We start from the raw sequence: 15,222 nt of genomic DNA on the forward strand, positions 1-15,222 counted from the left end.
ATATATATATATATATATGCAAACGGGTACATCACATGGAAAAGGCAAACAAGGACAATCTAAAATTAAAGTACTACTCTGAAACATAAACACTCGTAGCCTCAATCGATTCGACTGAATAAGAATCACCTTCCAACATTTGAGTCCCCTCCAACACCATCGCCGCTTCTTTCATTGTTGGCCGTTCCCTTCCATTCAAATGCAAACATCTCCTTGCATGGTTTGCAGCAACCGTGATTTCTTCCGTCGAGCCCTTCTTAACTTCATTGTCAAGAATCTCAAATAAACGACCTTCCTCCATTGAATCAATAAAATATGCAACCTAACATCTTCCTTTTCTCGAACTTGTCACATGAGCCGCCTTTTCACCAGTCAACAACTCAATTAGAACCACTCCAAAACTGTGAACATCGCTCTTCTCAGTGTATTGACTGGAACGGAAGTATTCTGGATCCAAGTAACCAAATGTCCCTTGTACTTTAGTTGTCAAATGCGTTTGGTCCATATTGACCGATCTTGAAGTGCCAAAATTCACAACTTTTGCTCTATACTTTTCATCTAAGAGTATGTTTGTCGGCTTGATGTCTCGATGAAAAATGGGAAATGATGCTGCAGAGTGCAAATAGGATAGAGCTCCTGCGACTTCTGTTGCAATTCGCCTGCGCATTTCCCATGTTAATGGAAAATCTTCATTCGGGTCATGAATAAGCTGAGATAGGTTTCCGTTAGGCACAAATTCATAAACTAAAAGAGGGACATCAGTATCCAAACAACATCCCAGCAAAAATATTAAAAGGTATATCAATAAATGATTGTCATTTTTACTGTTAATATAAGTCATTTTATCGTAACCGACTGTCGTTTTAAACCTGAATAATATTGTTGTGAAGAATTACATCTTTCATTTTCTTTTTTTAATAGGCACATCGGGTCATGCATGAACATTTATTTGGAGCAGTACATGACAGTGTTTTATATGCCATATGCTTGAAAATGATTTATGGTTCCTAAAATAGTAACTGTTACGACTTAATACAAGAGAATTACGCTAATCATTTAACTGGTTACGCTAATTCTTTAACCTTTTACAATGAGAGAAGTTTCTTCCATAAAAATGGTGAGGGATTATAGAAAAAGCCATATATATATATATATATATGTGGGTGTGTGTGTGTGTGGAAATTTAGGAAGTAATCCTCTGATCTTTTATTCATTGATTGACGGGTATATATACACATAAGAAAGACTAACCCTAGTCCACAAAATCAGGAACTAACAGATTTATCTCAGGAAATTTAAACTAGGATTACAACAGTTGTGAATACTCCTAATATCCGGGATATAACAAGAATCCTAACGTCTAGCTTGATTTTCTACACTCCCCCTCAAGCTGGATGGTATATACTTAACATGCCTGGTGCTGTGAAGGAACATGTCTTAAGGAGATCACTCTGCTTTCAATCTTCTCACTGATGAAATGCCTGTCTATCTCAACGTGCTTCGTTCTGTCATGGTGTACCGGGTTCTTTACGATGGCTATAGCTGATTGATTGTCACACAACATTTCTATAGGTCCATCTATCCTTACTCTAAGTTCTTCCAGTAGTCACTTTAGCCAAATGCCTTCACAGATTCCATAGGCTAAGGCTGGAAACTCAGTTTCGGCGCTGCTGCGTGCAACTACTGCCTGCTTCTTGCTACGCCATGTTACCAGATTTCCCCACACATATGAACAGTAGCCTGAGGTTGATCTTCGATCTATAGGGGATCCGGCCTAGTTTGCATCTGTGTAGACTTCAAGAGTCCTAGCGGAAGTTTTCCTGAACATTAATGCATTCCCCAGATCCTTCTTGAGATATCTCAGTATCCTGTACACAGCTTCCATATGCACCTCAGATGGATTATTCAAGAACCGACTGACTACGCTGACTGCAAAACTTATGTCAGGACGGGTATGAGCTAGGTAGATTAGTTTTCCCACCAATCGCTGGTATCTTCCTTTGTCGACTGCTACTCCATCGGCTTGAGCTCCTAACTTGGTATTTGGGTCCATAGGTGTTTCAACTAGTTTACACCCGATCATGCCAGTTTCCTTTAGAATGTCTAGAACATACTTTCGTTGCGAGACTGATATTCCTTTGCTTGACCTGGCCACTTCCATCCCGAGAAAGAACCTTAGATGTCTGAGATCCTTAATTTCAAACTCTTTGGAGAGCAAGAGTTTGAGGTGATTTATTTTTTCTTCATTGTTTCCTGTGAGCACTTTGTCATCGACATATACAATGAGCACTGTGAGTCTTTCATCAGTTGAGTGTTTCACAAATAATGTGTGATCCGCTTGGCATTGAGAGTATCCATATAATCTTAGAACCTTGTAAATCTGTCAAACCAGGCTTGGGGTGATTGTTTGAGGCCATACAGTGACTTTTGGAGTTTGCAGACTTTATTCTTTGTGGAGTTGTTCTCAAATCCCGGAGGTAAATCCATGTATACTTCTTCTACAAGATCTCCATTCAGAAATGCGTTCTTCACATCGAGTTGAAATAATGGCCAATCTCGGTTCACTGCTTTGGACAAGAGAACCCGGATAGTGTTTAGCTTAGCAACCGGTGCAAATGTCTCTTGGTAATCGATTCCATAGGACTGTGTACCCTTGGCCACTAGGCAGGCCTTGAATCGTTCCACGCTTCCATCTGCCTTGTGTTTTACCGAGAAGAGCCATTTGCACCCTACAGTGCGTTTTCCTGGTGGGAACGTGGTGAAGATCCAGGTTCAATTTTTCTCAAGTGCTCGGATTTCTTCCTAGGTTGTTGCTTTCCATTCAGGCACTCATAAGGCTTCATGAACGGAATTGGGAATCTAAACTTGATCTAAAGATGACACAAATGCCATATAACCCGGGGACAGGTTTGAATATGTCATGTAGTTGTGGTCTTTCAGCAATCGGCCTATCTAGATCCGAGCCATGATCTGTAAATTTCTCAGCCCAAGGAACAGGAGTAAGTTTTTCCTTACCTTGTGGTTTTTCAAGGGCAGTTGGAGCCGGATTAGACTCCTGGTTCTATTGAGTTTGTACAGGCTCTCCTTATCAGTGCCTTCTTCTTGAGCAGACACTAATCTATTTATTTACTATACTGTGACTTGGGAGATAAGTATGACTCAATAGGTTTGACTCAGGATTTACAGGTTGAGATTCGGTTGGTAGAGGGTTTGCCAGTGTGGGAGGAGTTGGAGGTGTCTCGGCTGAGGGCAGGACTGGTGGATTGGTAGGGACTGGTAGAATAGTGAGAGTATTAGTGGTGACATTGGTTGGTTAGGAGATTATATCAATAATAGAGATCCAATTCTGTGATTTTTGCACATTGCTCTCCCTCTGAATTGCATAATTGGGGTAGAAAGGTTTGTCTTCGAAGAAAGTCACATCCATGGAGTGAAAAAACTTTTTAGTGTTGGGGCAATAACATTTGTATCCTTTCTTGTTGGGTGAGTAGCCCAGAAAGATACACTTTGTAGCTCTCGCATCAAGTTTTCCCTGATGTTGTGAGTGGATGTGAGCAAACACAACCAAAAATTTTAAGTGGAATTTGAGAAATGAGGTGAGAATAAGGATAGGCGTCAAGGAGGGTTTGGCTTGGTGTCTTGTAGTTTAAGATTCGGGAAGGTATTCTATTAATGAGATGAGTTGCGGTGAGAACAACTTCACCCCCGAATCTCGTTGGAAGTGAATAACAAGGAACGAGCAACCTCAAGTAAGTGGCGATTCTTACGCTCGGCCACTCCATTTTGTTGAGGTGTGTCGATGCAGGAACTTTGATGGACAATACCATGAGACTGCAAGTAAGGGTCAAGGATAGTGTTAAAGAAATCTCATGCATTGTCAGTTTTGAGGGCCTGAATATTCGTATGGAATTGGTTTTGGATCATGGTATGAAAGTTTTGGAAGATTTGGCTAGTTTCAGATTTATCTTTCATGAGAAATACCTAGCTTAGCCGTGTATGATCATCAACTAATAGTAAGAACCATCGAGCCCCTGTAATATTTTGGATTTTTGAAGGCCCCCAGATATCCCCATGAATGAGGGAGAATGGATGAGAAGGTTTGTATGGTCACGAAGAATATGTACTTCGAGTATGTTTGGATAATTGGCAGACATCACAGTGGAAAAATTTAGAAGTTTTATTAATGAATAATGATGGAAAAAGACGGTCAAGATACATAAAATTTGGATGACCTAAGCGATAGTGCCACATCATAATAACACTATCTTTATTAGAATGACTCATTGACTCTTGACTTCTACCGGGTTGACTCTGTGGACTAGCACTAAGTGCATTACATCTCAGGTTAATTTGAGAAGATATAGGCCTGCACAAAGCTCAACATTGCCAATCGTCTTCCCCAAATCTAAGACCTGAAATACACAAGATTTAGCAAAAAACTTAGTCTCACAGTTTAAATATTTATTGAGTTTGCTAACAGATAGTAAATTGCAGTCAAGATTAGGCACAAAAAGAACTGAGTAGAGGGTCAGATTTTGTGAAAGCTGGACAGTGCCAGTTCCAGCAACTGTAGAGCATGAGCCGTCTGCAATACAAATGGTGAGAGTACTCGGACATGGACTATAGGAGGATAATAGGGACATATCACCTGTCATGTGATCAGATACGCCAGAATCTACAATCCAATGGGTTGAGGATGCCTTTGCGGCATGAAAGGCCAGAGTGTCATTACCTCGCTAAGGGACTCCCCCTGTGCCAATCACTGACGAGTTGGTGGATGGATGAGCCTGACTAATCAAGTGCTGCAGCATCTCAAGTTGATTCTTGGTGAATGGGGCTTGACTTGGGCTTTTGGTTTCTTCAGCAGAGGCGACGTTTCCACGACTCTCATGATCACCGGATGTGTGGCTGGGCTTCCAATCTGCAAGTTTTCCGTGCAGCTTCCAACATGTTTCTTTGACATGGCCTGGTTTCCAATAGTGATCACACCAAGGTTTTCCTTTGCGTGGCCTGTTATCACTGCGATTCTGAGGAGGTCCACGTACAGCATGTGCAGAAGAGTCTTGGGCTATGGAACTGTCCTTGTGGGTTACTAATGCTGACCCTTCTACAGTCACGGGAACCCCTGGTTGCCCCATCGTAACTCTTTTTCGGCTTTCTTCCCTGCGGACCTCAGAGAAAGCCTCTCGGATACTTGGTAAAGGCTTGGTACCTAAGATCCGGCCACGAACGTCATCGAGAGATTTATTGAGGCCCATAAGAAATTTAAAAACACGCTTGGTTTCCACGATTTTCTTGAAGCGGGCACTGTCATCAGGGCACTTCCACTCAATTGATTCAAAAAGATCTAGTTGTTGCCAATAACGTGTGAGGCTTGTGAAATAGGCAGTAACTAAGAACTTGCCTTGTCTGAGATCGTGCAAAATACTCTCGATATGGAAAAGTTCAGTAGTGTTTTCACTGCTGGAGAAAGTGTCATGGGCTGCATCCCAAATTTCCTTTGCAGTGGAATAAAGGAGGAAATTCTCGCCAATTTCTGTAGTCATGGAATTGATCAGTCACGACATCACCAGGTTGTTCTCGGCTCTCCACACCCTGAATTGGGGATCATCTGGTTTTGGTTGTGCAGCGGCTCCAGTGAGGTAGTCATCACGGCCCCGGCCACAAATAAACATCATGACGGACTGAGACCATTGAAGGTAGTTATGAACAGTGAGTTTATGACTGGTCACAGGGATAAGGCTACCTTCGAATGGGACTGGATTATTCAGGGATGGAAGAGCAGTGGATGAGGTACCACTAGTTGTGGAGGTTTGTTCAGATTCCGCGGGAAAGAGAAAAAAAAAATTGAGAGGAGGATTGTCGGAGATGGTCAGCAAGCGGAGAACTGCTTAGTGACCAGAAGATGAACGGCGGCAGAGTTAGGGCTCAGAGTTGCTCTGATACCATGTGGAAATTTAAGAAGTAATCCTCTGATCTTTTATTCATTGATTGACGGGTATATATACACATAAGAAGGACTAACCCTAGTCCACATAATCAGAAACTAACAGATCTTATCTCAAGAAATTTAAACTAGGATTACAACAGTTGTGAATACTCCTAATATCCGGGATATAACAAGAATCCTAACGTCTAGCTTGATTTTCTACAATATATATAATAAGGCTTTTTGTGTGGTCCATGACAAGAAAAAGGCAAACAAGGACAATCCAAAATTAAAGTACTACTCTGAAACATAAACACTCGTAGCCTCAATCAATTCGATTGAATAAGAATCACCTTCCAACATTTGAGTCCCCTCCAACACCATCGCCGCTTCTTTCATTGTTGGCCGTTCCCTTCCATTCAAATGCAAACATCTCCTTGCAAGGTTTGCAGCAACCGTGATTTCTTCTGTCGAGCCCTTCTTAACTTCATTATCAAGAATCTCACATAAACGACCCTCATCCATTGAATCAATAAAGTGTGTCACCAAACTTCTACCTTTTCTCGAACTTGTCACATGAACCGCCTTTTCACCGGTCAACAACTCAATTAGAACCACTCCAAAACTGTAAACGTCGCTCTTCTCAGTGTATTGACTGGAACGGAAGTATTCTGGATCCAAGTAACCAAATGTCCCTTGTACTTTGGTTGTCAAGTGCGTTTGGTCCATATTGACCGATCTTGAAGTGCCGAAATCCGCAACTTTTGCTCTATACATTTCGTCTAAGAGTATGTTTGTCGACTTGATGTCTCGATGAAAAATGGGAAATGATGCCGCGGAGTGCAAGTATGATAGAGCTCCCGTTACTTCTATTGCAATTCGCCTGCGCATTTCCCATGTTAATGTAAATTCTTCATGCGGGTCATGAATAAGCTGAGATAGGTTTCCGTTAGGCACAAATTCATAAACTAAAAGAGGGACATCAGTCTCCAAACAACATCCCAGCAATTTAACCACGTTTCGATGGTTGATCTGCAAGAGAATGAGAACTTCGTTAATGAACTCGGTGAGTTTTGCTTCGTCGACAACTTTAGACCTTTTCACGGTGACTATTTTTCCGTCCGCCAACATTCCTTTGAACACGGTGCCCTGACCTCCTTGGCCAATAATTCTATCCTCATTGAAATGATCAGTGGCCTTCTCCAACTCCTTTGCATTAAACAACTTGATTCTCTCCATACTAGCTCCATCGCTTGGAGACATTTGCTTTTGTAACAACAAACCTCCATTCCGCTTGAAAAATTTCTCCTTCCGTTTGACGTCCTTCCTTTTCATCATGAATTTGTAAAAGGCCAATGCAGGAACAATTATAAGCAGGACCCCAAGACCAGTTCCAAAGCCTACATGTTTATAACCCAAATAAAATGAGTTAACCCAAAGCGGTTGTAAATTTTAAATTAAAAAGGTTGAGATAGTTTGTTAAGGGTGTAACTCTGAAGTCGTTACTGAATTTGTTCTTACTAACATCAACAATTTGTCAAACCAAATAATTTTGTCTTTATTTATTTATTTATTTGTGTTGATTTATGTTTCAGTTTATTTTTCTATTTGGTCAGAATAGATTTGTGTTCTTCCTTATTAACATATTCTTTACACCTAAAATTCTCTTCAAGTATTAATGCTTGTTCAGCAATTTTGGGGCAAAATCCACTCTGGTTGAAAAGTGTACCTACTACCTAGTGGTGGTGTGTTTATATATATATGAGTGTGTTTTTAATGGTTACTCTAATATTTATCCATCGATAGGTATTATTATTTTAATAGTCAGATATTGATCCTATGGTTGTAATAAATTAGGTAGTTGACAAAAAAAAATTACAATTAATGAAATTAGATTTTTATTGCGTCACGTTATCAAATTACTATATTTAATAGGTGACCATCGATGGAGATGTTACCAATAAAAACTCATCCATATATATCATACCACATAAGCATGTAAATGTAACAATATTTTTTAATATTTTTTAATGCTTTCTTGATGAAATTTAGTAAAGGCATTATTAACAAAAGTAATACAAACATACCTACAATCATGGGGAGTGTCTTACTGTGCGATGAATCCTCAATGCATTTGTAAATCCCACGATGTTTCACACAAACGTCTTTCCGTCGCCCACATGGTTTAGAATCCGGATCACATTCACTAACCGCTAAAACAAAGTAAACAAAAATTTGAACTCATTTAAAATAATTAGTATCCAACTAAACCACTACCCGAGAAGGTTAAAAACGTTAGTTGAGAAAATAAACAAAATTTAAAATGTAATTATATGGTACATTTTTATTTGTTGTCTCTTTCTAGATACATTACTACGTAAGTATAGTTTTAAAATATTAGTTTTAGATATTAAATTAAACCAAGATCGTATCATAATCAAATAGCATAGGGCTCTTTATACATAAAGCAAAATTTAAATAGTGGAGTTCAAATATAGCATAATTAATAAATTAATACTGCAAAAATAGTAAAATTCGATATAATTGAAACAATGATCATATCATTATACAGTATAAAAAATGTCATCATTATGATAATTACTATGTCATTTTTTATATTTTTACAATATTTTGATAATATGCTAAATTTCAAATCAAGGTATGAAATTTTGTTATGTAGAGGAAATATCTCAAAAGCGTACTAACATGACAATTGAAAACGACACAGTATTAGTAGGGCACTTTTTTGAGTAAATATTATCAGTACGCCCTAAATTTTAAATATTTGACAATTCGGATCATGAACTTCAATTTTTGATACTTAACACCCTAAATTAGAAATTCATTGCAATTAGAGTCCAAGGCTAAGTAAAAGGTGCGACATGCAAATGATGTTACGTTTAGAGTGCAGGCATAAAGGAAATTTACCGTTTTCTTTTTTCTTTTTTTTTTATACCAAATATCAAATAATTACTAAAATAAAATCAAAAGTAAAAAATCCTTCATAATCATAATTCACAGAAATAGAGAAATACATGACATCGTACAACTTTACCTAGACAGCCATGTAGATCATAGGGATTTCCCTCGTATCCCTCTTGGCATCTACAAAAGAGTGAAAGCTCATCTCTTGTAGATCTGGATTGTTTTGTGTTGCAAACGACAGTGGAGTTTGGAATGACACTCATAATGTTTTTTTCTAGAGCTTTAACATAATCCAAATTGTATAGTAAATCCCAATTTAGGACCACAGGAACGTGCGTCATACCTGGAACACCAGGCGAAAGCACTTCCGTTGAATTACGCAACCATTCTTGGTCAGCGACGAATGCATACTTGCATATTCTGTTGTCGTAATTCTCTTTCGCGCCATTGTTGTTGTCGCGATTCCCTTTCGTGCCATTATTGTTCGAGAAAGCTTCTGGGCTGAAATCGATTATCAAGTCTTTTGTGTAGGAAGGAATGGTGGTGTGGCAGCAATCCAATCCATCGCAGCTGCTCTTATTATTGTTATTATTACTATTTGATGAACATATTGATGAACAACCAGCGTGAAAATAATCGTCTTTTAATTTGGACTCTATATAGGCGAACCAACCGCAACTCAACGCGTTGAATCTGTTGCGTCTCTCGGAAAAAACAAAGGGACTTCCTGTCAAATTCACTGGTTGAGTAGGCGTTTGGCTATGACTACCTGTTCACATTTTGAAATGTTATCTCTAGTAGAGATCATAATATATACTTGAAATTTTAGCACCAAATTGATCGACTATTATAGTTACTAATCGATTCTAAAAGCACGAAATCGCAAATGCAGAGGTTTTTAATTTTGTCTAACAGTAATGTTATTATATATTATAATATCAAGTACTAAAATATTTTGTAACATATAAACCTATATTCTTGTGCATATATGGCACCAAACATATACACACACACACATATTTATGAATAGTGAGAGGGAGCAACTGATATCAAAAGTAATTAAAATATGTTAAGTAATAGGCAGACAATTAAAAGAAAAAAACACAAAAAATCAAGTAGCTGAAAATCACTGCTTTACGGGCTTTACTTTAAATATTACCTGAGCAATTTTCGGAAGTAATAGGGTTTGTTATCCGGAGTGTGCCGTCTGTGGAGATATTCAGCACTTGGACCTTCAACTTTCTGAGGAAAGGAGTGTGAGGGATGACCGATTTGTTGCAGACTATCTCGAACCATTCGCCGTCGATGGAACACCCCCGTCCGATTCCGAACGGAAAAGGAACCGTCACATTTCCGCACTGTGTTTGGCAATGATCAGCAGCCCTGGTGATTATCTGCGTTTTTTTCTATGATCGTGACGCACTTGTGATATTAACAGCCATGCACATCAACGTTAAGAGAGCAACAAGAAACTTTACCATCTTTTCTGCTGAATTATATCACTACTTACTAATTGTTTCTTTGTTATATATTTTGCTTTCTTAGTAGACGTCTTGCATATTCACTAAAGACAGACATTAATCCTTTATATAGACTATTATTTTAACAAATTAATTACATTAACTTTTTCCTCTTGAAATAAATTTAAGGTTCGTTTGGTAGATGGAACCAGAATCATGATCCTGGATCTTAGTTCAGAATCAATATTTATTTATAGTGATTCTGAACCATGATTCAAAATCAGTATTTGGTTTGGATGATTCTGAATCATGATTTAAAATCTGATGTGATGTTTTAAACTAGTTCAAATCATGATTCTAAAACCACCCCTCTCTTGATTTAAGGTGATTCAAACTCTTGAGTCTGAATTATGGTTTTAGAATCATGATTTGAACCCAAAATCATGAATCATAATTATAATTCTAAAATCATAATTTAAATTATCCTAATTTAAATTATCGTACCAAACGAATCCTTAGATATACATGTGAAACACGGTTGATCACTATTCCTAGTTGATATATATCTTATCCATCATAAAGATAAAGTTACCTTAAAGGAGTCGCCACAAAAAGATTCTTTTTCCTACACGTTACAAATTGTAAAAGTTGGTCCAAATATTAGTACGTTTTTCTTCTCTGCCGTCAAAATCTTAATTTAAGATAACATGATGGATTCGTGGCTATGAATTATCATAATATTGTTTTTGGGAGTTTGCATTCATATGTATCTTTTTGTTATTCATTAGGTAATTAAGTAACGACAAGAGACAATATAGTTTATTAGCACATAAATTCACATGGACGCGGGGCCATTAACAACTTTATTATAGATCAAAATCTTTTTTCATAATACAAAAAGAAAAAGAAGATCAAAATATTCAACTCAAATTCTTTAAATAAATTAATCAAAATGCAAGGTTGCATTTCAAAATGAATTCGAACTCAAATGATCTGCGATTCGTATAGTCAGAATGAATCAAAAAGCACCGGTATCCTCAGCTTCTAACGCTGGCAGTTCCTGCGCCGTCAACCACTAGTCTTACACCCACAAACCAGGATCATACAATTTTGAGTCCTAGTTCCTCCAAAGGAGCTGGACCAACTAATACTGAAAGTTTGAACAACTCTGAACAATGAAAATAGGATCCTATATATCCCCAACACTATTCCTAGTAAGGACAAAATGCCCTCTACTAGCAAATCCTATGGTCCTCAACATGTCATCGATTCGCAAGATTGATATTTCGTCGTCAAATAAACCCACTGGTCCATGTCCGAAATCTCCATGGTATAAATTTAGATCACGTTAGTCTTGCTGAAAGATTGAAATGCTTTGCCTGATGATTATCTCTATTTTTCCCTATTTTTTCTATGAAAAGTTCTGTATATTTATCTCTCAAAAGACTGAAAGTTTAAAAGTTTGAAATGCTTTGTCTGATCCGGGCATCACTAATAATCCTACCCCTCCACTAAAGTCGATCTATACAACTCATTAGCTCCACTATCATCCAATGCCAAGAAGGATAGGGCTATTATTGGTGCCCGCATTAGACAAAGTATTTCAATCTTTCAGTCCTTTGACAAACATAAATAGACGGAACATTGCATAGAAAAAATATCTCTATTTTTTCCTTGAGAATTATCTCACCATGATTCATGAAATTTATATACCATAAAATATCACTTTATTTTCTGGACTTAATTCACAAATGTAACTTCCTTAATAAGATTTTATTTCTTATCTCGGTTTTCTTCTTGCCCATTGCCTCGATCGTGAGTACGTTGAGGTCAAATTTCGTACCTCATTTCTCACCGTACACGCGTTAACACACATCTTAGAGAATGAGGGCTAAATCCCGAACCAACAGCCAGAATCACCTGCGAGTCACTGGCAGCCTGCCAGTTACAGGTAGTCAAACAAGTTACCAGCGGATAGCAAGCCATTTATCAGTACATAACCTCCCTAAGTTAAGGAACAGCCTGTCAAAAATGATTCAAACTCATCTAGAACAAGGTGCAAGCTTCTGATAGCTTGCGGGTCATGACTCGACGAGCTGCGTGATTGCCTCAATGACTTGGTGCCCAAGTTACTGCATTAGGATTAGATTATGTATGATTTTCTCTATTCAAATCGCCCAATATTAGCATTTAAACAAAGATATCTCCTCTAGAAAAGGAGTTATCACAAATCCTAGTTTAAATATTCAAATATCGGTCTTATATATAGGATATCTCTTATGAGAATTCAAGCAAAGATCTTATCCTATAGATATTTAGCCACTAAGTGTTGAAATATGGGTGTTATTCACGTCACCATCATCCTTTACATGCCCAGAGAATTGCGCACAAGTCATAGGTCTCGTTCATTTCACCGATTCGAGTTTAGAATTTAAGTTTTACTACAGTAAAAGCTCTCAGAAACAGTCACATCTAACTTTTTTACTACAGTAAAAAGCTCCCACATAAAGTCACATCTCAACTCGAATTAAAAACTCGAATCAGCAAACTAAACAGGCCTGTAGTCTCCAACAAAATTGAATTTTGATTTTGATTATTATGTTTCTAAACATTTAATTACTTTCCTAATCATGTTTAACTTCTAAATGAGCCTCCACGTCACTAACCCCTGCTTTGGGGTGTGACAAGACTTGGTATCAGAGCCTTAGTTTTAAAAACTCCAAGATTGTACATACATGTGTGACATCAGGAATCCAATAAACAATCTAGTTTCTTTTCAGTTAAAGGAGATGTCGCCACGTCATAGGTCAGTTAATCAACCGGCACCACCGAATGTGGAATTCATGGATGCCATGTGTGCCGTTTTCCAAGGGATGGCCACTCAAGCTCAGAATGAGCGATCAGCCAAAGATAGAAAGCAGAGTTATTTCTGAGAATTTTGACGTGGACCTATCCCCGCATTCAAAAATGAGGGAGGACCGCAGGAGGCAGAATATTGATTCGACTCCATAGTAAAACATATGAACACAGTGGGAATACTGGAAGGCCAAGCAAGTATGGTGGAAGCAAGAAAGGAGAAGGCATGATGTTGTGGCAATGACTTGGGATCAGTTTGAAGCCCTCTTTAATGAACAACACTTCCCTCAAAGTTATCAGGATTAAAAGGCAATGGAGTTTATGTCCTTGCAACAAGGTAACATGTCGGTGAAGGAATATGAGGCTAAATTCAATGACTTATTCCGGTTTGCGCCATCTTTGGTATAGTTTGAACACCTAAAGAGCCTTAAATTTGAGAAAGGTCTTAAGAATTCAATAAGGAGGCCATTGGTGGCTCTAAGGATTCAAAATTTTTTAGAACTGATGGCTGCTACTATAAGCGTGGAGCAAGATAACCAAGCTTATCATCAAAGTAGGGAAGCAATTAGTCGAGTTTCTATTTTTGGTGGACCTTCTGCTTTAGGTGGGCCACAACGGAATAGTAGAAGGAATCGTAATCAGGGGCAGATCAGTGGAGAGATGGTCAGTAGTGGTAGTAGTTCGTCTGAAAGTGATATGAGTGGTCCTTATAAACCCAAGTGCCATCATTGTGGACACATTGGCCATATTAGAAGAAACTGTCCTAATCAGAATTGGTCGCCGACTCAACAGCCCCAGAATGACACTTCCTATAGTCAAGAGAGGCTACCACAGTTTATGCCACCATACCAGCCACAATTGTCAACACCAATGTCATTCCCTCCTGAGCCAACCTATCGGCCGCCCTATTATCCACAGTTTTGGCTTCAAGCGTCAAGATCAGTGCATTTGCCTCTGCCACAACAGTATAGGCCATGGAACCAACAGCCCAATATTGGTGATAAAGGAAAAGGGAAAGCGCAGGGACAAGCTTATACCCTGACAGGAGGCAGTTCTGGATGTCAGGCCAATAACACTGTTGTTGAGGGTATGATTCTTATCTCCCACTCTTTAGCACATGTGTTGTTTGATACTGGTGCTACACATTCTTTTATATCAAGTTCTTTTATTCAAACATTGAAATTGAAATCTGAGAACTTGGAAACCCCGATTATTTTGAACTCCCCACTGGGATATATGGAGGTAATTAGTGTGTGTAGATCGTGTGAAATCACGATTGGAGGTGAGCGATTGAGAGCTAACCTAGTAATCCTTCTAATGAGTTTATTTGACGTGGTGCTCAGAATGGATTGGTTGTCAAAATACGGTGCAATTGTTGATTGTTACCGTAGAAGAGTAACTTTGATGACCAATTCTGAAGCGGTAATTACTTATCAAGCGGACATGAATCCAGTCCTGGAAGAATGACTATTGAGATATAGCATTGGAGGATAGAGAGACCTAGTCTGTTTCTCTTTCCTTCTTGCTTTGGAAGGTGAACCCGATGTAACTGGAGATAATATATAGATTCCTGTGGTGGATGAATTTACGGATGTTTTTCTGAATAAGTTACTTGGTTTACAGTCAGATCAGGAGACTGAATTTAGTATTAACTTGATATCGGGAACGACACCTATTTCCATTCCTCCTTACCGAATGGCGCCTGCTGAAATGAAGGAATTAAACAAGCAACTCGGTGAGTTAGCAAAAAAATGGTATATTAGGAATAGCATTGCCCCATGGGGGCACACCTGTGTTGTTTGTTAAAAAGCATGACGGATCTCTTTAGGTGTGCATTGACTATCGTCAATTGAATAAAGTATCTGTGAAGAATAAATACCCATTACCGAGAATCAATAAGTTATTCGATCAGTTGGGTGGATCACAATACTACTCTAAGATTAACTTGAGGTCAGGATATCATCAGCTTAAAGTTAAGGAGGAAGACATATCGAAAACTACTTTTAGAACTCAGTATTGGCATTTCGAGTTTCTAGTGATGCCTTTTGGGTT

The 15,222-nt window shown here is 38.5% G+C and overlaps 2 protein-coding genes and 1 pseudogene across 2 annotated transcripts; all 3 read right to left on the reverse strand.

Annotated features, from left to right (window-relative positions):
• LOC21393476 overlaps positions 1-301 on the reverse strand; it is a 4,894-nt pseudogene extending 4,593 nt beyond the window's left edge.
• Positions 302-322: 21 nt separating this feature from the next.
• Positions 323-667, reverse strand: LOC21393477 (wall-associated receptor kinase-like 1). The gene has a single exon (XM_024167454.1). It carries the CDS (start codon positions 665-667, stop codon positions 323-325), a length of 345 nt encoding a protein of 114 aa, XP_024023222.1.
• LOC21393478 (wall-associated receptor kinase-like 3) lies at positions 645-12,300 on the reverse strand. The gene is made up of 6 exons (XM_024167455.1): positions 12,235-12,300; positions 10,014-10,248; positions 8,985-9,623; positions 8,017-8,142; positions 6,283-7,329; positions 645-709 (listed from the first exon to the last, which is right to left on the reverse strand). Exons 1-6 carry the CDS (start codon positions 12,298-12,300, stop codon positions 699-701), a joined length of 2,124 nt encoding a protein of 707 aa, XP_024023223.1. The 3' UTR covers positions 645-698.
• Positions 12,301-15,222: the final 2,922 nt, after the last annotated feature.

Source organism: Morus notabilis, unplaced genomic scaffold (assembly GCF_000414095.1).
Source record: "Morus notabilis unplaced genomic scaffold, ASM41409v2 Scaffold1764, whole genome shotgun sequence".
NCBI classification, from domain to species: domain Eukaryota; kingdom Viridiplantae; phylum Streptophyta; class Magnoliopsida; order Rosales; family Moraceae; genus Morus; species Morus notabilis.

Excerpts from the sequence above, each read along its gene's own strand:
- LOC21393477 (XM_024167454.1), bottom strand. The coding sequence starts at position 667 with ATGCGCAGGCGAATTGCAACAGAAGTCGCAGGAGCTCTATCCTATTTG.
- LOC21393478 (XM_024167455.1), bottom strand. The coding sequence starts at position 12,300 with ATGGCTTGCTATCCGCTGGTAACTTGTTTGACTACCTGTAACTGGCAG. Across the intron at positions 10,249-12,234 it reads AGGCTGCCAGTGACTCGCAG|ATAATCACCAGGGCTGCTGA; the intron begins GTGATTCTGGCT and ends AAAAAAACGCAG. Across the intron at positions 8,143-8,984 it reads TGATCTACATGGCTGTCTAG|CGGTTAGTGAATGTGATCCG; the intron begins GTAAAGTTGTAC and ends ACTTTGTTTTAG.